Source organism: Penicillium solitum (genome assembly GCF_028829755.1).
Source record: "Penicillium solitum strain IBT 25940 chromosome Unknown utg000001l_segment0_segment0, whole genome shotgun sequence".
Taxonomy (NCBI): Eukaryota; Fungi; Ascomycota; class Eurotiomycetes; order Eurotiales; family Aspergillaceae; genus Penicillium; species Penicillium solitum.
Genome location: NW_027072121.1, coordinates 5,120,066 through 5,144,381, shown reverse-complemented (window position 1 = coordinate 5,144,381; position 24,316 = coordinate 5,120,066). Strand labels below are relative to the sequence as shown.

General features: G+C 49.8%; 11 protein-coding genes across 11 annotated transcripts; 5 read left to right on the top strand and 6 right to left on the bottom strand.

The window, feature by feature from the left end:
- Nucleotides 1-341: 341 nt before the first annotated feature.
- On the bottom strand, nucleotides 342-1,352 carry cwc26 (putative cell cycle control protein (Cwf26); the record flags this gene model as incomplete). The annotated part of the gene is made up of 1 exon (XM_040952030.2): nucleotides 342-1,352. One exon carries the CDS (start codon nucleotides 1,350-1,352, stop codon nucleotides 342-344), a length of 1,011 nt encoding a protein of 336 aa, XP_040817906.2.
- A 203-nt stretch (nucleotides 1,353-1,555) lies between these two features.
- Nucleotides 1,556-2,119, top strand: N7455_001935 (MGMT family protein; the record flags this gene model as incomplete). The annotated part of the gene is made up of 3 exons (XM_065604189.1): nucleotides 1,556-1,670; nucleotides 1,729-1,855; nucleotides 1,975-2,119. The coding sequence occupies 3 exons, from the start codon at nucleotides 1,556-1,558 to the stop codon at nucleotides 2,117-2,119; spliced, it is 387 nt and encodes a 128-aa protein (XP_065462680.1).
- A 464-nt stretch (nucleotides 2,120-2,583) lies between these two features.
- Nucleotides 2,584-3,384, bottom strand: N7455_001934 (uncharacterized protein; the record flags this gene model as incomplete). The annotated part of the gene is made up of 1 exon (XM_040951344.2): nucleotides 2,584-3,384. The coding sequence occupies one exon, from the start codon at nucleotides 3,382-3,384 to the stop codon at nucleotides 2,584-2,586; it is 801 nt and encodes a 266-aa protein (XP_040818022.2).
- Nucleotides 3,385-4,145: 761 nt separating this feature from the next.
- Nucleotides 4,146-6,140, bottom strand: N7455_001933 (serine/threonine-protein kinase; the record flags this gene model as incomplete). Its single annotated transcript, XM_040951149.2, has 5 exons — nucleotides 4,146-4,583; nucleotides 4,641-4,878; nucleotides 4,957-5,032; nucleotides 5,103-5,920; nucleotides 5,974-6,140. The coding sequence occupies 5 exons, from the start codon at nucleotides 6,138-6,140 to the stop codon at nucleotides 4,146-4,148; spliced, it is 1,737 nt and encodes a 578-aa protein (XP_040818140.2).
- An 870-nt stretch (nucleotides 6,141-7,010) lies between these two features.
- Nucleotides 7,011-8,123, top strand: N7455_001932 (metallophosphatase domain-containing protein; the record flags this gene model as incomplete). The annotated part of the gene is made up of 1 exon (XM_040951947.2): nucleotides 7,011-8,123. The coding sequence occupies one exon, from the start codon at nucleotides 7,011-7,013 to the stop codon at nucleotides 8,121-8,123; it is 1,113 nt and encodes a 370-aa protein (XP_040817703.1).
- Nucleotides 8,124-8,821: 698 nt separating this feature from the next.
- On the bottom strand, nucleotides 8,822-10,427 carry N7455_001931 (L-lactate dehydrogenase (cytochrome); the record flags this gene model as incomplete). The annotated part of the gene is made up of 3 exons (XM_040951650.2): nucleotides 8,822-9,898; nucleotides 9,951-10,264; nucleotides 10,319-10,427. 3 exons carry the CDS (start codon nucleotides 10,425-10,427, stop codon nucleotides 8,822-8,824), a joined length of 1,500 nt encoding a protein of 499 aa, XP_040817565.2.
- A 3,596-nt stretch (nucleotides 10,428-14,023) lies between these two features.
- Nucleotides 14,024-15,702, top strand: N7455_001930 (putative MFS monosaccharide transporter; the record flags this gene model as incomplete). Its single annotated transcript, XM_040951462.2, has 2 exons — nucleotides 14,024-14,117; nucleotides 14,171-15,702. 2 exons carry the CDS (start codon nucleotides 14,024-14,026, stop codon nucleotides 15,700-15,702), a joined length of 1,626 nt encoding a protein of 541 aa, XP_040818041.2.
- Nucleotides 15,703-16,352: 650 nt separating this feature from the next.
- On the bottom strand, nucleotides 16,353-17,425 carry N7455_001929 (aromatic alcohol reductase; the record flags this gene model as incomplete). The annotated part of the gene is made up of 2 exons (XM_040951841.2): nucleotides 16,353-17,297; nucleotides 17,360-17,425. The coding sequence occupies 2 exons, from the start codon at nucleotides 17,423-17,425 to the stop codon at nucleotides 16,353-16,355; spliced, it is 1,011 nt and encodes a 336-aa protein (XP_040817598.2).
- Nucleotides 17,426-17,852: 427 nt separating this feature from the next.
- Nucleotides 17,853-19,419, top strand: N7455_001928 (MFS transporter; the record flags this gene model as incomplete). Its single annotated transcript, XM_065604188.1, is given in 2 exon segments — nucleotides 17,853-18,599; nucleotides 18,613-19,419. 2 exon segments carry the CDS (start codon nucleotides 17,853-17,855, stop codon nucleotides 19,417-19,419), a joined length of 1,554 nt encoding a protein of 517 aa, XP_065462679.1.
- Nucleotides 19,420-19,478: 59 nt separating this feature from the next.
- Nucleotides 19,479-21,161, bottom strand: N7455_001927 (uncharacterized protein; the record flags this gene model as incomplete). The annotated part of the gene is made up of 1 exon (XM_040951327.2): nucleotides 19,479-21,161. The coding sequence occupies one exon, from the start codon at nucleotides 21,159-21,161 to the stop codon at nucleotides 19,479-19,481; it is 1,683 nt and encodes a 560-aa protein (XP_040818321.2).
- A 1,605-nt stretch (nucleotides 21,162-22,766) lies between these two features.
- Nucleotides 22,767-24,271, top strand: N7455_001926 (Rab family GTPase). The gene is made up of 3 exons (XM_040951425.2): nucleotides 22,767-23,086; nucleotides 23,174-23,394; nucleotides 23,533-24,271. Exons 1-3 carry the CDS (start codon nucleotides 23,041-23,043, stop codon nucleotides 24,223-24,225), a joined length of 960 nt encoding a protein of 319 aa, XP_040818654.2. The 5' UTR covers nucleotides 22,767-23,040; the 3' UTR covers nucleotides 24,226-24,271.
- Nucleotides 24,272-24,316: the final 45 nt, after the last annotated feature.

Sequence of the window (24,316 nt, the reverse complement as noted above, 5' to 3'; positions counted from 1 at the left end):
TTTAGGTCGACGGAAATATAGATATGTAGCGGGATGATGGTGAGGGTTAAAAAGGCGGGAAGTTTTTTGTTTGGGGTAAACATCCAGACTCCCGTAGCAACCTTGGCATTAACACTCTTTATCTCCGAGAGGGACTCGCTAGGTATACTTCATTGTTTTTACTCATATTTTTGATTTTATTGTACTCCTTCTATGGTATAGTTTACAGGTTGAGTAAAGGAATGGACAGACTCGAATCAAATATCGAAGCAAGTAAGGTCGTTTGATGCATTGGGCGACCAGCACCCACTATGGGTATTAAACAAGATGGAAGGCATAAGACGGACAACATGAGAAGCCATCTACTCATCCATCTGCCACTGGTATTCCAGAGCCTCAAACCGGCTTTTCTTGTTCCGCGATGTAAACCAGTCTTTTTCAAACCCATTGCCCCGATCCACTCCATCCCAGCGATGCCCTGGCCGGATCCCGTATCGATTGGGCTGGAAGGAACCATGATACAGCGGCCGCCCCGTAATACTTGCTCCTGCATCACGCCGGGCTGTGAGGAACTCCGCGGCGGGATCATTCCACCGATCGCGGGCCCTCATATCTTCGTTCATTTCTTCGTCTTCGATCGTCCGTGCAAGCGGCATGGCCTTGATATCTTGTAGATCCCGTCGCCGCTCCTCGCGCTGCTGTCGCTGCACATCTCCCATCAACGCCTCGCGCGCCCGTTCTTCTTTCTCGCGCTTTTCTTCCTCTGCGCGCCTGGCTTCGGCGCGTTTCATGGCCACGTTGATGATTCGGCCGGATGCGTCTCGGTAGATTGTTTCTTGGGTCTTTTGATTCACTGCTGAGGGATCGCGGTACTGTGCTTCTTCAGCTTTGCGCCGCTTTTCTTGGGCTTTCACCATCGCTGCGGTTTGGGCGGCCGTTTGGAGGCCCCCTCGTGCTCCGGACTCCATGCGACCCGCGCCATCGTCTTCATTCTCTATCATAAGCGCATCTTCGTCGTCTGGGTCTTGCTGGGCGGCGCGTTCGGCTGCTGCATCGGCTAGAATTGCGTCGGCGGCTTCTTGCTCACTTCCGCCTTGCCCGGGCGCGGGTCCACCGATCGTCTTCCAGCTTGACTTCTTTGCGCGGCGGAACTCTGTAGTTTTCGCGGATGTGTCGAAATAAGGTCTTTCCTCGTCGTCTTCGCCCGTATTTCCTACTGAGCGAATGTCTGGCGGATCATCGTCGGCAATGATGAGGCCGGAGCCTGCAGTATCGATGGCTTTGGTCTTCTTGCGCTTCTTCTTTGGCCGCTCGGTGGCTGGGTCTGCAGTCAGATAGTTCTTTGCCAGGTAGTCTGCGAGTGAGCCAGGCATGATTTGGGTATGTTGTATGTGAGAAATGTGAAATGTAGAGGTGCAGGTTGAGCTCAGTGATTTAATGATCCGGAGGAATGTTTTCCCGAACTGTATGCCGCCTAGCGCTTTGTGTTAAGGTGTGAATGTTATTTGATTATGGACTCGGCAATGTAAAGGGAGACTTCGAATTTTGTTGCTGAAATTATTCGGAGATCTGCACAATGCCACGCTCCGAAGAAGCAGAGTGGTGGGCCAACGCAGTCTACGAGGCCATCCAAGAAGTCCCCCGGGGCAAAGTCACTTCCTACGGTCATATCGCACGCCTCCTCGGTGAACGTATGGATGCAATTGTATGGTTGTTGTAGCTATACTAACCATTTCCTTTTTGTAATAGCTCAGCGTCCCCGCCAGGTCGGGGTCTGTCTCAAGGTACTTCCGTCGCCGGAGTCTGGTTCGCATTTCAATTCGAACACCGTGCCGTGGCAGCGAGTGATTAATTCGAAAGGGATGATTTCACATCGGTGCGTTTCTAAACTACCTATTCCAAACTCTGATATCATGTCAAACTGTTCAAACTAGACGATATGATCCAGACTTGAAAGGAACTTCTATACGTATTCACGGCTAACAACTATAGCAGTGGACCCGGCAGTGCGGAGCGTCAGGCCGAAGCTCTCGCCCAAGAAGGTATAGAGGTTACTACAGACAGCATGGGCGAGATGTATGTTGATTTTTCTCGATATGGGTGGTTTCCAAGCGAGCTGCCGGGCGAGGGGAACGAATGAACAGCCATACACTTGTAATTACCTACATACAGTACCATTCATTGGCTGTTCACTTGGGTCGCAGGAACAATGTATCTCGTTTCGGGAGTGTTGGGAGGAAGGACTATGTGGTGCACGTCGAAGGGCATAGTGCAATGTGAGATTTATTGATTGAGTAGTTGAAGAAGTTACTAGGAAGCTACAGAAGCTAAGAAAGAGACTAAGAAATCCGACAGTGTTGTCGCCAAGCTGCAAAGAGCGCCAATATTGAATGTGACATAGCGAAAAATAACACTGTCATTTGGATTCTCGCGTGAGGTGTCATTGTTTGGTAACAATTGCAGCTTCTAAGACCTCTGAGGTGTTGCCTGTTGTTCGTTTCCTCGGGCAGTCTGCCCCTGGGATCGAGGAAAATGAACACAACTGATAAATATGTGGATTTCTTTCAACTCAAATGTTTGTTCGCAATTGGGCAACTTCACCAGTCAAGACAACAGGAGAAAAGACCTGGAAAGGTGCACTAAATTAATGGAATTGCATATCCCATCCCTTCTCGGCAATTCAGGATCTCGTAGGAAAAGGTGATGAAAGGGGATGATAAATGGACCACCAGACAGTTTGACTTCGTCGAGCTCGTTTTCTGAAACTTCAATATACTGTGATTGAAGGGCTCTGCCGTTGACATCATCCCAAACCCACTTCTCAATACTAATCATAGGTCGTTTCCGATTAGCTTTAATTCCTATCGCAACATTAGCATTCCCTCTACCAGGGTCCAGCCAGAGATCCATATCACGATGGAGTTTGCTTTTGGTCTCGGACACGGCGACTTCCAAAACCACCGTAGGCCGCTTATGGCGGCCGCGAGGGGTCCTTGTTGGCCCCCAGGCCATATCTGGTTGTTTCATCCTCCCATTCACATCTATGTCGACAGCGTGGTAATGATTGATGGCTAGGTCAAGCCCCATGCGTCGAAGAGCGTTGTCGATGGCTTTGTTGACGGCGGAGCCGATTTGAGAGTGTTCAGGAGTGACCATCTTCACAATAAGTAATTCGGTCTTCGCGTTGAAAAGTGGCAGGATCGATGGAAAACATAATGTATTCAGTGGTCTCAATATTTGGCTCTGTTTTGGTACTGCCGGATACTGTATCCATGTTGGTAATTTCACGAGAATTGCGTATTGAATCAAGTAGACGTTCACGTTCAAGTGCAAGTATTCGAAAAAAGTGATCTTGTCCTTCGTAACGATACTGCCTAACCGAGGGAGGTAGACCCTCTGAATCATAATCGGGCATATTTTGATTTCAATCGGACATTTTGCGTGATATCTGGATGTCAAGGGGATGTGTCAAGATAAGTTCCAAGTTTGACTCTCCTCGTAGCGAAGGGTAAGCACTGAATATAAATGTTGCGGGATATCTAAGGTTTACCTTTCCATGTTTTTTACAGGTAGCTAAGAGGAGTAGCTGTAGAAATGACGGAACCAAGATCAACCTTGGAACCAATGCTATTTAGTTCCAATGTCCTTGTATTGTATCAGAGCGTTAACGATGAGTCAAGAAATGGTACGGAGACTGAATCCATACATAGCAAATTGTCATAACTTGTCTGTCTGGTGGAGGGAATCTAGAAGACGGAAAGGACTTCGCAGATGAGTGGGAAGGGGATGACACAGGAGACTAAAGACCCATCACAAATATGATCAATGGAAAATAGAACGACGAGTCTATCGGAGAGATATGAGATGGAAAAGCACCAGGCACAAAAGGTAGACAGACGTGCAGGGGGGAAAGGCGAGGCATAAGCATACGAGCATCTCGAAAAACACCCCATCCAACCAACTACCAGCATAGGACGAAAGAAAGCTTTGAAGAAAGAAGAAATAAAGACATAAACCAACCAGCATCAATCCGTAAATGGAAAGAGAAAAAAGATCGTTAACTCACATCATCGCCATAAGGGCATGTCCGCAATGAAAACCCAGGGGATAGCCCCATTTAGGTTAAGGAAAGAGAACAAAGAGGGAGGGGGTCACTAAGGTCACCTTCAACGCTTTTTGACCTCGGTAGCCCAGCCTTCAATACCCTCCCCCCGGGTGCCAGGGGTAATACCCAGATCGACCCCATCCATACCAGGTGTATCCTTTATCCACTCGTGAGCTGCCATGCCACCTGCGTTCGCCCTCTTCTCGGGTGACAGATCAAGCATGGGCAGTAGGAGCTCGCTAATACGCATGCTCTCCTCCATGGAGTAGTGGTACTTTTCTCGCAGGACGTCGGGCAGGGCCCAGTGACGGAGTCGGTGGATATTGCGCAGTTCACCCTTGCGATTGAAGATTTCCTGGGACCATTTACCGGACATGCTGAGTGACTTGGGGAAGGGACCAAGTAGTTCAATGATTTGGGCAATGTGATCATCGTCCTTGCCATATTTGGTCCCTGATTGGGGGTCGAAGAGGTAGTCTCCGGTGATGAGTTCGAAAACCTAAAAAGTTAGTATTTTGTTCGGCTTCGGCTCTGATTGATGATCATAGTCACTCACCATGCATGCCATACTCCACACATCAGTGCTGGCACCCCACTTAGAGCCCAGTATGACTTCGGGCGAGCGGTATTGACGAGTTTGAATGTCGTTGGTGAAATGGTGACCGACCCAGCACGCATTTCCTAAGTCTGCAATCTTGACCGAAATAATATTGACGTCAAGTTCTTCTTCTGGTGATTTGCTCGAAGAGCCTTTATCGAGAGAAATTCCAGACACCTCTCGCTCCAAAAGATCACTATATGTAAATCGTTAGATCAAGTTCTCATCAATCAGAGCAATGCAGACGAAATATAATAACAATGTAATAACGTACGCAGTTTTCTCCCGCTGATTCTGCTTCACATCATCTTCTTCCTTCACCCCGAGCAGTTCTCTCATAGAGGGCATATCTGCAGTAGATGCTAGGTCAGTTTCAGTTCGCGCACGGTTGTGCCATAGGTGCATCAAAAGGGGACCGACCTCCAGGTTCATTGACCATCTGGCTGAGGCTGCTGTGTGAGTTGGAAGAGCTATGTTTGAAGTCGAAGCTATTAAAGCTGGTGTTGAGCGGACTAGGGAGCGGCTGGCTCCCTGTGATCAGTGTGCGTCGCCGTCTCCGTCCATTTCGGTTATCCTCTTTCTCCTTGGCCTCTTTATTGGCTTCTTCCTTGACATGCGCCTTGACGATCTGCTCCACATCTCCAATCTCGATCAGCACATTCTCCGGCTTCAGATCCGTGTGAATGATCCCACACTCGCGGTGGAGATAATCCAAGCCCAGTAGTACTTGTTTCGCAATCTGCTTGACTAGCGGCATGGGAATACCGCGGTGGTTCCACCGCTTGATCAAACCCAACAGGTTCTCGCCCAGGACCTCAAAGACCATACAAACATGGATACCATTTGGTCCCTTGTGTTCGAACGAGTCCAGCAGACTAACCACATGCTTCCGACCAGGGTGAGAGGGTTTCGCTTGGACTATTTTGTTGAGGAGTTTAATTTCGTCGATCGCGGTTTCGGTGTAGTGTGCGGCGGACCGAACCACCTTCAGCGCGACGTGCTTGTTGGTGGTTGTGTCCCGCGACAGCCAGACCGTGGAGAAATGACCCCATCCAAGCTTTCGCACGACAATATAGCGACCATTGTTGTATGCTTCGCCGACCGCGACGGGGTGGTATCCACCTTTGCAGTAATCTTCGGAGTCCTCCTCTTCCGCGGTAGCCTCGAGTTCTTCGCCAGACGATGAGGATGATGAGCGCGATGCGGGTGCGTTAGGGTTTGACTGAGCAGCGCCGGTTCTATTCCATGAGAAATTAGTAACCATGTTCATCAGAAACGTTTGAAGACATACGATTCTGTAGCGCCGGGCGCAGGGTTCCCTTCATTGGTGACGATGGGCTTCAAGTCAGTACCCTTTCTCCTCTTCTTTCCGCCGCTGCCATTGGCAGCTGAAGCAGCAACGTTTGCCATCTGTTTGCCCTTGTTGAGCATCGCCTTGGTAAGATCGACTCCCTCCATGGTGTGGAGATTTGGGAGGTCAAGCTGAGAGGCGGGGCACACTGGCTTTTGGTTGGCTCAAGCGGAACTTAGAGGCGGTGGATGTTGGAGGGGGAACCTCTACCACCACAGTAAAGACACGAGTAATCGGGGAGAATACAGCACTGGCCAGGTGAAGTTGTGAAGAATCCAAATAAACTGGTAAATAAGTTGGAGGGGGAAAAACGAGGATGTCAAAGATTGAGAAAAATAGCGGGTAAGGCACAGCCCAAAAAGAAGATGGGCCAGAGCGACGATCCGATCGCAAAGTTCAAGTTTTATGAAATCGAGAAAGATAGATCACTTCGGAGAAAAGGGAAATAGTTGAGATGGGATGGTTTTCCGCAAGCAGCCACAGCGTCGTGGTGGCAAATATCGACGCATTGAGTATAGACAATAAATAGCCTATAAGAACTGAATATACGGGATATATACTGATAATATATTGGAATAATAAATAATAGATGTAAAGAAAGAAAAGAAAAAGTCTCAGATGAAGGTCGCTGGTACATTGATTAACTAGAAGAAACATAGCAAGTAAGAAGTACAAGTCAGGTGAGATGGTACATTCTACGATGTTTGACTCTGTTGACTTTGTTGACTATGTGTTAACACAGAGATGTTTTAGCTCTTTCTATGTTATATATCTATCTTAACCCTATCTATCATATCATAAACCATCTTCGATCAACTATTCTATCAAATTTCAATAAAATCCGAAAAGAAATAAAAGAAGATCGACTGCGGTCCTGATGTCACGATCCCCGCTTGGGGTAAATGGGTACCTGACTTTATCTCGGTGGATTCACCTCTTGACCTCTTAAGACTCTAGCCTCTGGCTTCTCTGCCACCATGACAAGCCCCTTCAACCGTCGCCCTATTCCCGACTACTTCCTAGCCTCTCCACTGGTGGCCCTACTCTATCCAGTGCACCAGATCTTACTCCGTCTACGTGGACCTCCTCGACTCCCTCCCCCAGGCACTCAACCAATCCGAGTAGTCTGCATCTCCGATACTCACACCCTCGAATGGCCAGACGTACCTGACGGAGATCTTCTCATCCACGCAGGCGACCTCTGCAACGATGGCTCCGCGCGCGATATTCAAGCCGCTGTTGACTGGCTCCGAAGCCTTCCCCACCCATACAAAGTCGCCATTGGAGGCAACCATGATAGCTACTTCGACGTGCGGTCACGCCTGGATGAGGACCGCAAAGACCCGGCTTCTACGGGGGATTCTTTCGCAGCAGTCTCCTCCACTGCATCCATACACTCGCTCCACGAGCTGAACGGCGCCTCCCGCATCGACTGGGGTGACATCCACTACCTCCAACATTCAGCGGTGACCCTTTCGTTCCCCGACACCTCCACGCCCTCATCCACAACCCCTCTCACCAGCTCCCGCTCGCGCTCTCTCACAATCTACGGCGCGCCCCAAGTCCCAGCCATCGTCCCCTTCGGCCCCGAGCACGCCTTCACATACCCTCCACAGCACGACGCCTGGTCTGGCACAGTCCCCCCAGAAACAGACATCCTCGTCACTCACACTCCACCTCAATCCCATCTCGACCTATCCCCCGTATATTCCACAGGCTGTCCCAACCTGCTAGCAGAATCATGGCGCATCCGTCCTGCCCTCCACGTCTTCGGCCACGTCCATGAATCCGCAGGCCAGGAACCCATCTTCTGGGATGAGGCCCAGCGCGCCTGGGAAAGATTATGTGCCACGCGCCGCTCGCGTGCGCGTTTTAGCCGCCTTGCTTCGCTAGCCGGGTTCCTGCGCGATCTGTTCGATCTGTCTGCCTGGGTGGACGCCGCGCGGGTCGTGGGATATGGCATCCTAGGTGTGGTTTGGGCTCATATCTGGGGTGGGGAGAACCTTAATGGTGGGTGGATGGTCAACGCTGCCTGCATGTATCGTGATACTGGCCGTCTGGGTAACGCGCCGAGGGTTTTTAATCTTTGATCTTCCATCAATACGCATAGCGTTTGCTTTTTGCTTCCTGTTCATAATACCACGCATGTTTCGTCGGTTTGCGTTTGGTGAACCGCAACTGTACATAGCAGCTGAGCGGTTTAACTACGCCAGAGATGGCCTCTCGCTTTCGGGTATTCACATCGTTTGATCCCAGCCTGAGCGAATCCAAGATTGGTTCTCAACTTCCACCCTCTATCTCATATTACAAAAATGATAATTGTATAATATATATGTTGGTTTTTCTAATCCTAGTAGTTACCTATATATACCCACCTAACGCCGGGATTGCATGAGATTGGCTGAGTTCCGAGGCAACAGAACCTCATTGGGCTTCAGATGTTTACGAATTACTTGTGCACTTAAGATAATGTTAACAGGGAGGCAATTACTCTATAATGGGTGTTAAAATTTCTAAATCAAAAGGAAATTCCTTTCTTCTTATTCGTGTAGGGTCGGTGTCTCACCTTCAAGATATATCTCCATGATTTTGGCATCAAGCATTAAGATTCTACAACCAAAGAAATATATGTTTCTCCAAGATAAATAATTTGTACACATTGCATGGGTATAGAGATATATGAACTCAATGGTTACATGTCCAGACGATACCATCCTGCAGACCGACGCGAACAAGCCCAGCAAGCACTAACACGAACAAAAATGAACTACTAACATGACAAAGGAAACTACAGCTTCGGCTTCTCGATAAACGCCGGCGTCACCAACGGATCATAAGCACGAAGGCCAAGGGTATCAGACGGTACAGCCCCAGAGTGACCACCCAGCAACCCACGGGTATCAAGCAGACTGGGGTTGAGATCCGCAACACTCGTAGCTCCAATCAACCGCATGTTCATTTCCATCTCATCCTTCAGCAGCTGCATAGCTCGGTCCACGCCATCAAGCCCATAAGCAGACATGGCATACAGGAACGGCCGTCCAATACCGATACCCGTCGCGCCCAGGCAAAGCGCCTTGAGAATATCAGTTGCGCGACGCACACCGCCGTCAACGAACACTTCAATGCGCTTTTCCCAGCCGCGCTCGCGGAGCACAGGCATCACCTCGGCCAACACCTCAATACCGGACCGCGCGGTCTCGAGCTGCCGTCCGCCGTGGTTGGATAGCACGACACCGTCGCAGCCTGCCTCGACGGCACGCAGGACGTCCTCAACACACTGCACACCCTTCAGCACAATCGGCATGCGTGTGATGGACTTGAACCAGGGGATGTCCTTCCATGAGAGAGCAGGGTCGATGAAGGAGGAGATGGCGCGGGCGGCGCCCTGGGTGCGGTCGATGTTATCGCCGCCGGACTGGACGTTCGAGCCTGGATCGGAGAACTTGGAGCGCATGTCTTTCTCGCGGCGGCCGAGCTGGGGCGCGTCGACGGTGATGAAGAGACCCTTGCAACCGCGCTTTTCGGCGTGCTCGACGATCTTGCGTGTGATTTCGCGGTCTTTGTTCACGTATAGTTGGAGCCATTGCACCTGGTCGCCTTGTCTGGCGTCGAGGATTTCGTCGAAGGAGCATGAGGCTAGCGTCGGGATCATTTGTACTACGTTGTGTCGGTGGGAGGCTTTTGTGAGCACCACTTCGCCTTCTGGGTGGCCTAGTTTGCCGAGTGCTGTGGCAGTCACGTAGAATGGGATTGAGCATTTTGTGCCCAGCATTGTTGTGCTCATGTCGATGTGCTCGACATCGACTAGAATTCGTGGCCGGAACCAGATTTTGTGGAAGGCAGCGTGGTTCTCGCGCATTGTCTGGTTATGGGTTAGCATTGGAGCATTTGATGCCTAGGGGGATCTAGCTTACAATTTCATCATCAGCTCCGCTGGAGTAGTATGCCCATGCGGTCTTCTTCATGACTTGGCGGGCCACAGACTCAAAGTCCATCAGGTTGTAGCATGCTTCTAGGGAAGGCATGCGGGAAATGCGCTCTAGGCGGTCGGCCTCCTCTGGGTCGAAGGCCTTTTCTTCCTGCTCGACGGTTGCCATGTCTACTGTTCCCAAGTGTTTCGACTGGTCCAGGAACTTGTCCAGGGTGTCGGGTGGGTGGATTGGTTCGAACTCTTCGGTCGCGTCTTTGCCTGCATACTTCAGAATGATCTTTTGACCACCGGGGTGTTCTGAGAAATGTTAGTGCGCATTCGACGAGAGAACGACAGCAAAAAAACACATACCCGGGAGGAATTCGGTGACGTCGTAGGCTTTGCCGTGTACGATGACCCAGCACGAGTCTTTGGAGTTGTGCTCGGCGACATCTGCGCCGGTGAGCTTGCCTGCACTCATGTTGAAAAGGATATGAGAGTATAGTTTGCAGAAGAGTAGGAGAAAGAAAGTAATTAAAGGAAAAAAGATCTAGTGGACCCTCGGGATAAACGAGTCCGGGGGAGAAACTTGCGGGGAGCTTCTCGGCCGACTCGTCGGATGAGACTTGCCTCGTCGGATGAGAGTGGCCTTGTCGGATGAGAGTTCAAATGTTCCTTAAGTCCGTATACTAATTTGATGTCGCAATTCTAAGATCAAGTCCAAAATCGAAAGGATCTAAGAGATTGAGGGTCAGGATCGTCGTGGAGCCTCTTGGTCACGTTCTCTATATTATGTTCAGCCAGTAGTAAGGGACGCATTATACATGCCCACTATCCAATCCATGCTCGGATGTTCCCTTTACAGACACTGTTCCAAGGATTCCCTTATTTTGTTATGCTATATGCCGCATTCAGAGAAGGAACAGCTTTACCTGCAGGGGGAAAAAAACATTATTATGCAAGCGGGAAGGGAGTGACCATCGTTGCCTGCGAGCCACGATCCCGAGGCAGGCACTCACGGTTCACTGCCTAATACCTCAGGCATCAACATATTCAATACTAGGGTCCATACAATAATATGAGCCTTGGTGTTACAAAGTAGGACGGTACTCCTAAATCACCAGACGTCGAGAACACCCGTGGACCATAGGTATGTAAGCACTGCAATGGAACAAATCGCTGTTGACAGCCCTACATTCCCTCGTTGGAATGTCGGAGACACCTTGGATAATATTTGATAGCCTGAGGCATCAATATATATTAGTATAACTATGTCACATGATGCATCACGTAAACCACGTCATCGGAGTATAAATCACATCATATCATAACACCATCGTGTTGAAGTATGGGGTTCTAAGGTTTTTATCATCACCGAAAAGGCGTGCAAGCTGACAATTGAACAGCATCACTCACATTATGTATAAAATAGTGTAGATCAGTGGGCGAAGGAGGATCCTACCTCGGCCTTGGCTGACAGCGCCACCGTCGATCGCCTACAAAGCTTCTTTAAAACCTGGTTTTGAGCTTGAGGTTCTCAAAGACCGCAAAATAAAGCCGGTCAAGTTGGCAACGCGCCTGAGGCGCACAGATCACTTTGTTATCGGCATCAATCTATCATCGGGCACGTTCGGTCATTCCTCCCCCTCCCTAGCATTGCCGGCGCCTCCGAATCTCCACACTCCCACACCTCCGCCATTTCTCCATCTTCCGCCACCGTGGTGGCCACAACCCCCCCTTCTTGCCTCGTGGGTGCCGCTGACGTTGTACGGGGAAGGGGTTCGTGAACTCTACACGAGTTGTACCATGTGAGTGTGGCGCGGAATCTTTCTATCGGTCCATGGAAGTGCAGGTAGATCGAACCGGGGCGCAAAGCGGTCGCCACTAATGCTTGTGTTCAACCAAACGGTGTTTTAGGACTCGTAAATGGGCATTGTTTGGATCACCTATGAAAAATACATGGCACTAATAAATTCAATACCAACCATCAAGGATTCATCCATAGGTCGGCTATGCCGACAGCCCGTCGGAGGCTCTGAAATCCCGACTCAAGTCCTCTACTGTAGGAAGAGGGGTCTATTTTCCAATGTGCTCCGTTTAAATGCATATGCACTGTGACATCGTTTGATGCCTGACGGTTCTATTCCCCAATCAATCCAACCAACCCCTCATTTGTCGGCGAATCTCGATGGGCTGCGATGTAAGATAAAGATGGACCTACAAAGTACAGACGAGACAGGAAGGCGGGCCGCAGGGACGCATTGCTAGCCGAAGGAGACCCATCGATAGTCTCTTGAATCTCCTGAATGGTGAAGGAGGACACGCGGACCTGCCACGAAAAGAACTAGTTTCACCATGGTACGCTTCAACGGTCAAGAATTCTTCCAATCTGAGTCGAGTGCATTCGCATCCGCGAAACAAAGATTGAACCTCCAACCTTGCCCTGTTAAATTCTTTATTTCCATATTGTGGTTGCCTTTCTGTTGCGCCAGTACCCACTTAGTTGCAGTTCGAGAAAACTTCGAATATGCCAGGAAGTGGTTCAACGACATCATTACGGATACTAGCCGACACTTTTCCGCCGGAGGTACTCTTTGAGGGGATTTGATGGATTATCCCGCATCTCTTTGAGACATGACGTGGGTCATTATTTATATGGTAGAAGAAAAATTGAAAAAATTTATAAGTTGTCATACAACTCATGTGTCATCCATTTACTTCAGGCTGAAAAGAAGCAATCGGTCAAGGGAAAAAAAGCCTTGCCGAGCCCTAGGCGCCTTGGCTCGCATAATTCCGTACTCCGTAAATTGCTGTTATTCCACATATTGTTTTCGGATCCGAGTACAACATTGTACAACATTGTACAACTTTCCAGCCTTATATTGTCTTACCTATAACCCAGATAGGAATCTCCGAGGCGGGAAAGAATTCTCATTACATATAATATTATTAAAAGATCTTATTATTAAGGCAAGGAGGATTGTTGTGCACATTCTGTATCGAGTAGGCCACCATGATGATCCCTGTCCGATCCTTTTAGTGTGACGCTAGTCCCTTTACGGCATCAACATTTCTCATCCATCGCCGAGTTTCTTCGGGATGGGGACGGCTTCCCGAGTCCCGTTTTGCAACCAGCGCCGAGAAGGACGGGAGTGGCTTGGCGCTTGGACTCCGAGTTGCATTGAGATCGAGTACAACGTCCGTGTACTCTGTACATTGTTGTATAGCAGGGACCCTCGTAGTCGCACCTACCATCTTCCCGTGTGCATGCGCAATCTCGATGATGCACTATTTGATATCGGCAAGCCTTCCTTAACGGTACAAGCCTATTATTGGTAGGGCTTGTTTCTCACCCTTACCGCTATGGGGCAATCTCGCTGTTTATTATTTCCTGAGCCGAACAATAGACGGACCAGGCACAGTTTTCTTTTCAACATGACCCAGAATTCTTTCTCCGAATTCTTTATGATTCTTTATGTTTGGTCGGTCGGTGCGGATCCAAACACCACACCGAAGGATTAGGGCCTCTCCACCCAATGGTTGAAAGGCCAATGATGATAATCATCCAAATAATAAGCCCCCAAAGAAAATAAAAATGAAATAAAAATGAAAATTCCATATTGTGATGTCATCAGGGACGCAAACTACCGGGTGGATCCCAAAAAAATGCTTAACCCGCCATTATTGATGCATCCGGCTAATAGGATCCGCTTCTTGACAACTATGATTCGTTGAACCACAACTACTACCGTAGTGGCTTTTTGTATTATTTACATTTTATTTTATATTTATTTTTTTAATGAGACTTTCGGGATTATGGAGTAGACACGGGGGAAGAAATATTATATGCCCCACGATGAATCTCCTTGCCACTTTCGTCAAATTCCGTTGGAGAAGTAGACATTCAAATATCTCCCTATTCCCTCCCCCCGGGGTTTCTTGTTTCTCCGCGTGTGTCTCTACATCTCCATTCCAAATCATTCCACTCATACCCACGTGTTTACACTGGGAACTAGTCCTTCATCCTTCGGACTTGTATAGATTGGTTATATTAGTTATCTCATTCTATTCTTCATCATGGCGCCGAAATATGCTGGCATGTCCGGCAAGCCCTTGGGTTTGACGGTGTCGACCATCGCTACAATGGGTTTCCTGCTCTTCGGTTACGATCGTGAGTATACATTGATCTATCATACAAATCTACCGTTACTAACAATCCACAAGAGGGTGTCATGTCTGGAATTATTGATTCCGATGCCTTCGGCAGGTTCATGCCTCTCACCCATGGCGACTCCACCATGCAGGCCTTGGTGACTGCCGTCTACGAGTTGGGTTGTCTGGCTGGTGCCATGTACGCTTTGTTCGCTGGTGACAAGCTTGGTCGTCGTCTCATGATTATGCACGGTGCCTATGTCATGATCATTGGTGTTGTCATTCAGATCTGTGCCATCAAGGGCCATGGAGCTACCGCCCAGTTCTTCGTCGGCCGTATCATCACTGGTATCGGCAACGGAATGAACACCTCGACTATCCCTACCTACCAGGCCGAGTGCTCGCGTTCCTCCAACCGTGGTCTTCTCATCTGTATTGAGGGTGGTATCATCGCCATTGGTACAATGATCGCTTACTGGATTGACTTCGGTGCCTCCTACGGTCCCGATGACCTCGTCTGGCGTTTCCCCATTGGCTTCCAGATCTTCTTCGGCCTTATCATTATCATTGGCATGTACTACTTGCCTGACTCGCCTCGCTACCTCATCTCCAAGGGTAAGGTGCATGAGGGTGAGTATGTGCTCGCTGCTCTCGGTGGTTACGAAATCGATTCCCACGAGACCCAGATCCAGAAGCAGCTCGTCATCGAGTCCATCGAGGCTGCTGGTGTTGCTGCCGGTGCTGGTTACTCTGATCTCCTCACTGGTGGTAAGACCCAACACCTGCGCCGCATGCTTATCGGTTCTTCGTCTCAAATCGCCCAGCAGCTGTCTGGTTGCAATGCTGTGATTTACTACCTGCCTGTCCTCCTGAAGAAGTCTCTCGGTCAGGATGAGTTCATGTCCATGCTAATCGGTGGTATCAACATGATTGTCTACGCTATCTTCGCCACCTTCTCCTGGTTCTTCATTGAGAAGATTGGTCGCCGCAAGCTCTTCATTGGTGGTATGACAGGCCAGATGGTTTCTATGATCATCGTCTTCGGTTGTTTGATCCCTGACCAGACCGGACCTTCCAAAGGTGCCGTCTTTGGTCTGTTCCTCTACATGTCCTTCTTCGGTGCCTCCATCCTGCCCCTCCCCTGGTTGTACCCCGCCGAGATCTCGCCCCTCCGTACTCGTGCTAAGGCCAATGCCGTCTCCACCTGCTCCAACTGGCTGTTCAACTTCACCGTCGTGATGATCACCCCGGTTATGATTGACAGTATCTCCTGGGGTACCTACCTGTTCTTCGCCGTGATGAACTTCATCTTCATTCCCCCCATGATCCTCTTCTACCCCGAGACCGCTGGTCGCAGTCTGGAGGAGATTGATCTCATCTTCGCCAAGGGCTTCTGCGAGAACATGAGCTATGTCAAGGCCGCCAAAGAGCTGCCTAAGCTCACCGATGAGGAGATTGAGGCCAAGGCTGCTGAGTATGGCTTCGAGTCTAGCCGCCGCCAGGGCGATATGGAGAACGCCGGTGAGAAGGGTTCCCCTCGCAGCACCTCCAGCGATGGCAAGGATATGCACGAGGAGACAGAGAACTCCAAGAACCTCTCATGAGAGCTAGGCTTTCTGTGAGCTCTGCTAAGCGCTTGTGTTTCAAGTTGCCAGCGTGACAGCGCTGTGCGCTGCCATTTCTCAACGTTATGGCTGTGCTGTTCCCTGTCTATGGACTGGTGAACGCCAGATTCGCATTTTCTTTTTCTTTTTTCCTTATTTACTTATTTCGTTTGAAAATTATATACCCATTGTTTCTGGCCTGGAGGATGACAACCTGGTCCTGATGCCGGATGATCCTATCTGCATTCAAAGTGCAGTGCTATTGTTTTTGCAGTGCTATTGTTTTTTTTTTTTGATAATGACCTCCGAAAATGGTTCGGTCAGGCATGGGAATTCTCAGCTTTATGTACATGCGCTTAGCATGGTACCAGTCTAGAGAATCAACACATCATATTTACTTTTTTTCTCCATGTAAAATGAGCACCTGTGAATTGCAGTTAGTTTTGCTGGTTCCAGCTTAGCATCCAATATACCCTAACAGCTGAATATTCACCCAGACTCTATCTCGGCCCCGGAAAGATAACTACTAAGTTACACATTCCGTATTAGGTCAGACCTACTTGATTTGATTTAAGCTAACATGAACCTTTTATGTTTTGTCACCTGGATTCAAACACGGAAACAATTTCAAATTCTAAGAATGTACATCTCTATGAAGCCATGCGCTCTGCACGGCTCTGCAGCGCCTTGACCATATCAATCCCGACCTGGGTAGCCTCGTCGAACTTCTCCTCCGGCAAGCCCAACAGCTCGTTCTGTGCCTTGTCAGAGTGGTTGCCGGCATCCTCCGGGAAGAACGCTCGCGCATAGAGCAGCTTAGCAAACCCAGCCATGTTGCCGGTCTTGACCATCCCCAGACCATCTGCGTACCGCTTGTGGGTATCCTCCTGGGTAATCGTCCAGTCGGCGTCCGTCGTGCCAGTCACGCGCTTGACGCTCTCAAACATCTCGTTCTGGTTGACGACAAAGCTCTTGAGGTAGACGGGCTTATTGAGCCAGCTCGAGAGAGTCAGGCCCTTGTCGTTTTCGTCATCCGGAAGCACCTTCAGGCTGAGCACAGTCGCAACAGCGCGCCCGACCTGGGCCAGAGTCGAGACTGAAGTCTTAGTGTTGCCATCGCCGTAGATCGTCAGTTCTTTCTTATCAAAGTCGAACCCGAAGCGCGCCGACCCGCCCGCTAAGCTATAGTCGTACCAGAACCCACAACACACGGTGATCCACTTCATACCGAGCTTCTCGATCTCGTCTCGGTTAGCCTGGGCCACGGGTCCGAGCATGACATCCTGGCCGAACTTGACATGCTCAATGTCGCCGGCGTATCCGTTAGGTATGATGTAGGGGACCCCTGCCTTGGCGGCCGCCTGGACGAGCTTGCTGTGCGTGTCGCGGGGCGCAGTGGGGGCGACAGTAATAATAAAGAACTGTTGGCCCTTGAGGGCATGGACAATGGAGTCCTCATCGCTGTAGTCGACGGGGGTGACAACGACGCCCTCAGGGAGTTTGTTGGAGCTGTCTTTGCGCGAGAGGGTAGTGACGGTGTGTTTTCCAGTTTTAACGAGAGCAGCAGCGAGAACAGAGCCAACAGTACCTCCGGCCTAATAAGTTTGTTAGTCTCATCCTGTATTGTACTTTGGGAGGGAGGGAGGGGTTTACATACACCGACAATGGCGACTCTCTCAATGGCGTTGGTGAAGCCGGCAGGCTGATCCTTAGCGTATGACATTTTGCTTGAGTGATGTGTGTGAATTGATCTGGATTGGATTGAATGAACAAATACTCAAGTGCAGCTGAATCACGATTAATTTATATTAATTCCAGCTTATGATCTCCGCCGCAGCAGCCGCACTACAGCCTGAAACTCCGCAATGGCCGCGCTCAACATCGTAACTCCGCAATAGCCGCACGATGTCCACCCCGAGCGGCGTTAAGTTGTCGAATGAAAGAAACAGGGAGAATCTTCCCACCCATTTCCCTTAGTGTCAGACGGCCGAGTGTGGTCTAATCATGAATCGGAGTAGACAGATTTGGCTCGAGCACAGCCTCACGATCAAACATACTCCGTTCGCAAACCCCATCCTTACCTTTTTTACGAGTATACTAGGACTCGCTCCCCAGGGCCGTGATTGTCAACAAACATCATTTCACTGAAAATGTCCTGTGAACAATCATCACAAGCGCTACCTAGCGAGCCTGAAGCCCCGAGTGAAGACCGTGAAGATCGTCAGTACAGTGAAGATGATTCCAAAGTTGAACGTCCCAAGTCACTCCCCAGCGAGGTCCTCTTTGTCGCCATCATCTGTTCCTCGCAGCTTCTCACTCAAGCCGGTCTTGCCCTCAGCATCGTCCCTCAACACATCATCGGACGCTCCTTTGGCATTGACAACCAGCCTGGCAAGCTGAGCTGGTTCTCCTCTGGATACTCTCTCACCGTTGGCACCTTCATCCTCATCGCAGGCCGCTTCGGTGATGTCTTCGGGCACAAGCCGTTCTTCGTAGGCAGCTATGTCTGGTTTGCTTTGTGGTCTTGTCTCGCCGGTGTCGCTGTGTATAGCGGCCCCAGCTTCTTCATCTTTTGCCGTACCATGCAGGGAATCGGCCCGGCTTTCCTACTCCCCAACGCCATCGCTATTGTCAGTCGCTGCTATGACCCGGGGCTTCGCAAAAATATAATCTTTTGCCTGTTCGGGGCCACTGCTCCTGGCGGCTTTTTGCTTGGTGCCGTCTTCTCCAGCCTGATTTCTCAGAGACTCTGGTGGCCTTGGTCGTATTGGGTCCTGTGCTTTGCGTGCCTCTTGCTGGCTGTCTTGGGCTTCTTCGCGATTCCCGCAACCCCAGCCCCGAGAACCCCAGAGTCCGAGAGCTCCAGTGTCTGGAAGCGCGTCGATGTCGGGGGCTCCGTCACTGGTATAGTCGCCCTCGTCCTTTTCAACTTTGCCTGGAACCAAGGCCCCGTGGTCGCCTGGGACGACACCATATACCTACTCCATCATGATCATCAGCATCCTCGTCTTTATCGTCTTCGTCCTGATCGAGAAGAGAGCAAGCCACCCGCTGATTCCCTTCGGCGTCCTGCGTATCGATTCCCTCTTCACCCTGGCATGCATTAGCGCCGGCTGGTCCCGCTTTGGTGTTTTCGTCTTCTACACGCTGAACCTCCTCGAGGTCCTCAAGGAGCAAACGCCCCTTCTCGCATCTGCGCAAATGACGCCCATCGCCATAATCGGGCTGTTTGCTGCGGGCGCCACGGGCCTACTTCTAAACAACCTCCGCGTGTCGACAGTCATGCTGATCTCCATGACCTTCTTCCTCATCGGGGGTGTCATCTTCGCGACGATGCCTGTGGACCAGATATACTGGGCGCAGACGTTCGTGGGGATCATTGTCCTTCCATGGGGCATGGATTCGTCGTTTCCCGCTGCCACGATTATCCTGAGTCGAGCTATGCCGCGCCAGCATCAGGGTCTGGCTGCGTCGCTGGTGACTATGTTTGTCAACTATTCCATCGCCATTGGGCTTGGTTTTGCCGGTACTGTCGAGAGCCAGGTCAATGGTCAAGGGAAGAATGTCCTGCAGGGCTACCGAGGGGCGTTTTACATGAGTGTTGGGCTCGCCGGGTTAGGTGTAGTTGTGGCCCTGCTTTTCTGTTTTGCGGAACGGTTTCATATCAAGATAGAAAGGGTGCAAGAAAAGACCGATTCACAGGAAATGCTGGTTTAGATCTCATTAATGCTATAATGTTTCATTAGATTCTTTGAAGTATGACTTCTGCTGTTAATTTACATCTCAATGTCGGGAAACATCGACAGATATGGCTCCACGAGAAACTGGTCCCAGTCCACCCCCCAGCCAACAAGATCTGGCACAGCAGTGTGGGACTCGGGTTCCGGTGGTGTTTGAAAGGCTTCGTATCCTGCCTCGACAGCTTCCAACTGCAAAAGTTCCTTTCGTTTCTTCGCTATATTAAGACTGAGAAGATGCCGTGCTATAGAGAGTGCCTGTCGGGTGAGTACTGTATCCGTTGCCCTGGCAATATTCTCTAGCCTCTTAAAAGCAGCAGGAATGTGAGCGGACGAGGCTGGAGTGTCGATCGCCAACAAGATACAAGCATATTGGAAGACACTGCCGATAACATTCCACAGTAGACGGCCTTGGCTGGCGAGCTGCTCAGCTGCATCTAGTCCATCCCTACCGATATCGATGACAACCTGGATGGTTTCATCAGTGATGCCTGCCTTGAACTGGTAGATACGTCGATAGAAACAGAATGCGAGGTCCGCCTTGGTGGCGACTAAGAACGGATGCGTGAAATGTAGTTTGCTTAATGCCGTAAGACGCTCGCAGAGCTCCTCCCTTGGAGATAGAGGCCGAGAGTCAAGTTGGAACGGAGAGTTCGGCGACGGGATAATCTGGATGATTTGCACGAACTGGTCGGCAACAGATCCTGGGGTCGCAATAATCGCCTGCGTAGTTACGGTTGTAAATATCACTGCCGACCGATCGCACTCGTAGGACAGTATCTGGTGTGCGGCCCATAGGATCCAGAAGATACGTCTTAGCCGGTCCGCAGTATAGCCAAGAGCAGTAGCACTAGCGGCACTAGCAGCACTAGCGACGGACGCCATACGTTGGATGTTTTCTTCCTTATGCAGCCCGACGACTTCGCAGTGGTGCATAAGCGTACAGGAAGCGACCCAGGCACTGCTGGGCCGGGTTGTGGCTCGGAGATAGAATAACCGCATACCCCACGCGATAATATAATCAACACTTAGCATCCGTGTCGAGGCCGGATCATCGAGAATAGCTTTCGCGTACTGTAGTAGGTCCGACTCGCGGGAGTACCTGACTGAAGAGAGGAAGGATCCGACTGCAGCAATACCAGCGGCTATAGCACCAAAGGCGACCGGCGGACTACCGGGCCCATGATAATACTCATGACACCGCTGAGCATAGATCCTGGGGTCAATAACATCTCCAATAGAGCCGCCCATTGCAGAGAAATACACGTCCGAGTAGAAGGCGAGGTTGTCCTCGGAGATCAGGCTGCCCAGCAAACCATACGTGTTAGAAGCCTCTTCCGGGCGGATGCCAAAGTTGTACGCAATTGAATTGATCTTGGGAGGGTTGTCAGACCCGAGAGCTAGGCCTAATATATGCGGGAAGGCCATAGCTGCCGATGCGCCGGTGTACCTGGACTTGTGCTTCTCGAAGATGCCGGGGCTCTTGCCAGTGGGCGGGCTACCTTCATTTTCCACGGGGGGTTGGATGTGCATGTTACGTCCCTCGAGAACAGCGCGCTTGGCCACTGGGGGATCCGCAGTCCCGGTGATGTCGTCGTTGTACCTGCATTGATACTGGTAGGTGGAGCACATTCCACACGGATACTCGCCATCGCATTTTCGCTTGCGCTGGTGGCACGGATTGCAAGCTTTTCGAGCACGTTTGCGCTTGTTTGTGGACATATTGAGAGTTCTATGTCATGATTGCATTTTGAAGATGAAACACTTGATGGACTAAAAGAACTCAAAGTTCAGAATCTGGAGACAAAACATACGCTGACTCAACGAGATGACTAAGCTCATAGAAACACCTGGGCAGCCCCGGAGGAGCTACCTATTACCTACCTAGGTAGGTAACTAACATTAGGTGGCCAACGTAATAATGTATAGGTAGTTATATATGATATATAGGTAGACCTCCAGGGCTGTACCTAGGTATAAGTGCATATTCAACCCCGTGAGCGGTGCCTTGAGCTTGACGCGACCAAACCCACCAATTGTGCAAATCTATATACGAGTAGATCTTATAGAATTTCGGAACGATTTAAGCTAATTGAAAATGTCATGTAGAAACCAAACACAGCTTAAATACTTTGAGAACATCGGATGAACCATCATTATATCCATCCTAATTAGGTTATTTATGCATAAATATAGGCGTGGCAGTCCCGTGGGACTTGTCATACGCTGCTCCTGTTATTTTCTCTATTCTTCCCGTTATAAGGGTATTACCCCGATTAATCTGGTTAAATGTTGGGGCATAAGCTGGAGCTGCCGAAACGCGAAAATCCCTCTGGAGCTGCGCTCACTTGGGGCCAGAGACGAAAACTTGGTCCTTCAAGGGCCATCTTTTGACTAAAAAACAATGGAGCAGTCATTTCTTTTTTTTTTAAAAAAAAACAACTGAATCAAAGTCCTTTCTTACAGAAAGAAAGTCCTTGACTCGTTGGGACCTCCAGCTACCGGAAGAGGCATCCGTTGTTTTGGCAAATGAAAAACAGTCATGGTTCGGTTAAAAGTCACTACTAGTAGATGGGGTTCCTCACGACTCTGACGACGAGTCTATGGCCGAGGGCACCGATCCTGATTCCGTTATCTGAGAAAGCGAAATATGCAATCATATCCTACGACTAGAAGGCGAGTCCTCTGCCGACTTTGTGAATCATTTTGCCAAACATTACTCCGATACTATAATTGATGGTGGCATTCGAATTCGGCAGCGAATACGGAAAGTTTTTCGATTTGACCAAGGGGGAGTTTCGAGAATTTAGTGGACCACCCAATTTCTATCATGGAGTGCTGAAGGCAGTCTGGTACACCAACATCTATCAAGTGGCCATGTCAATGCAATCGGCCGTGCAATGCTAACTCCGGCCGACCTTTATTATGGGTGGAAAGATGGCCGTTTCTAGCGCTAAAAGTGATCATGCTAGGCGCCATTTTTACAAGTCTTTATGTTTTAGTTGTAAACATAAATGTCCCTACATGTGCTAACGTCCGACCTGCCGCTTTGGGGTTGAATTTTAATAGTGACTCATGCGAGTGCTGCCTTGCATGAGGCTGATAGATCCTAGAGCAAGGGGACCATTCATAGTCCTCGCACTCCAAACTATAATCTCGGGTATAATCACGAGTATAATCACGAGTATGATCACCCCCATAGCAAACCAATCGACAGACTATTTATAAATATTTAATTAGTAGGCTGACAGTTTAGAACATGATATTGTCCTTTGTCTGCCTACATATGTACCTTAAATCTCCGGTTATCAACATGTAAGAGAAACTAGTCGGGTTTATAGAAGTTGAACCCTTTGCCTCCCTTTCTTTGGTTTCTTATTTTACTATCCAAGACACGTGCAGGTGACCTCGTGAACAAGAAAGAAGCCATCGGCTGATACCGCCCGGAACATCTCCAACTTTTCTTTTCTTTCATTTCTCTTTCAAATGTCCCTTTGATCTGATCGCTTTGTTTCGCGTCAGTTGGCAAAGAGTTTGGCTTCTGTTGATATATCATGCGAATACCAAAACTTGACCCCCGCTTCCTCAACCTCGGGGAAACATGAGTTCAAGCCTTGAAGCTAAGATCGTTGTGCTCGGAGCACAGGGTATGTCTATGGAGTGCCCGGTTTCCAATCTATATCCTCCTGATTGAAAACTCAACTAAACACTATACTAACCTTGATCGCAAAAAGGGGTGGGAAAGACTGCGCTCGTGGAGAGATACTGTAAAAACACCTTCAACCCCGCAGCGGCTTCAACCATCGGCGCGTCGTTCGTGACAAAGCGCGTTCTCGATTCCACCTCCGATACAATAGTCAGATTGCAGATATGGGACACAGCTGGACAAGAGAGGTTTCGCAGCATGTCGAGACTTTATTACAGAGGAGCCCAAGCAGTGCTCCTGTGCTATGATGTCAGTGCATCCACTTCCACACCATTTCCCCTCATTCTTTTTGCTTGCGTTTGTATTTGTTGCCTATACAAACGCAATCTACAGTATAATCAAACCTGCATAATCACTAATACTAACTAATACTAACTGTCTACACAGATCACCGACCAAAACAGCTTCCAAGAAATGGCCGGTTGGCTACGCGAACTCCGCAAGAACATCACCCCTAGCGACGACGGCACAGACTCCCTCATCATCCATGTCGTAGGTACAAAGTCCGACATTGTCGCTGAAGACCCCTCCCGCCGCCGTGTCCCCTTCGAACACACAATCGACTACGTCGCCGAACAACTCTACCCAACCCAAGTCTCAACCCCACCACCAACTGCAACAGCCGGCATGGGCGGGCTAGGCTTTGGAACATCTGTCTTTGGAGGTAGTGGCGGCAGCACATCGAACGCTAGTGCCAGCGCCGCTGCCCTGCAGAGTCCGGACTCGAAGCGCAGTTCGGCATTCTGGGGGCAGGAGATTGGGTGGGATTGCTGTCATGAGATCAGTGCGCGGGATGGCGAGGGAATCGATGAGGTTTTCCGCGTTATCACGCGTAAGCTGGTTGAACAGCGGAGTCGGCGCGATACCGAGCTGGCTATGTCGATTGCTGGTATGCCCATCGCGAATGGCGTTGTCGGACCTTTTAATCCTGGGGTTGTGGAGGGTACGGGGAGTTTCCGGCTCGGTCATGGTGATAAGAGGAGGAGTTGGATGGGTTTGGGGGCACCTGGTGTCAATGTCGATGATGCTGAGGAGGAGCGGGTTATGCGTGCGTCACGCAACAAGGGGCGCTGTTGTTGATCATTATCTGGAATGGCTTCTTTGATTTTCTTTTCTTTTCTTCTTTCTTTCTTTCTTTTTTTTTTTTGACTTCAATTTGCATTTGGCCTAG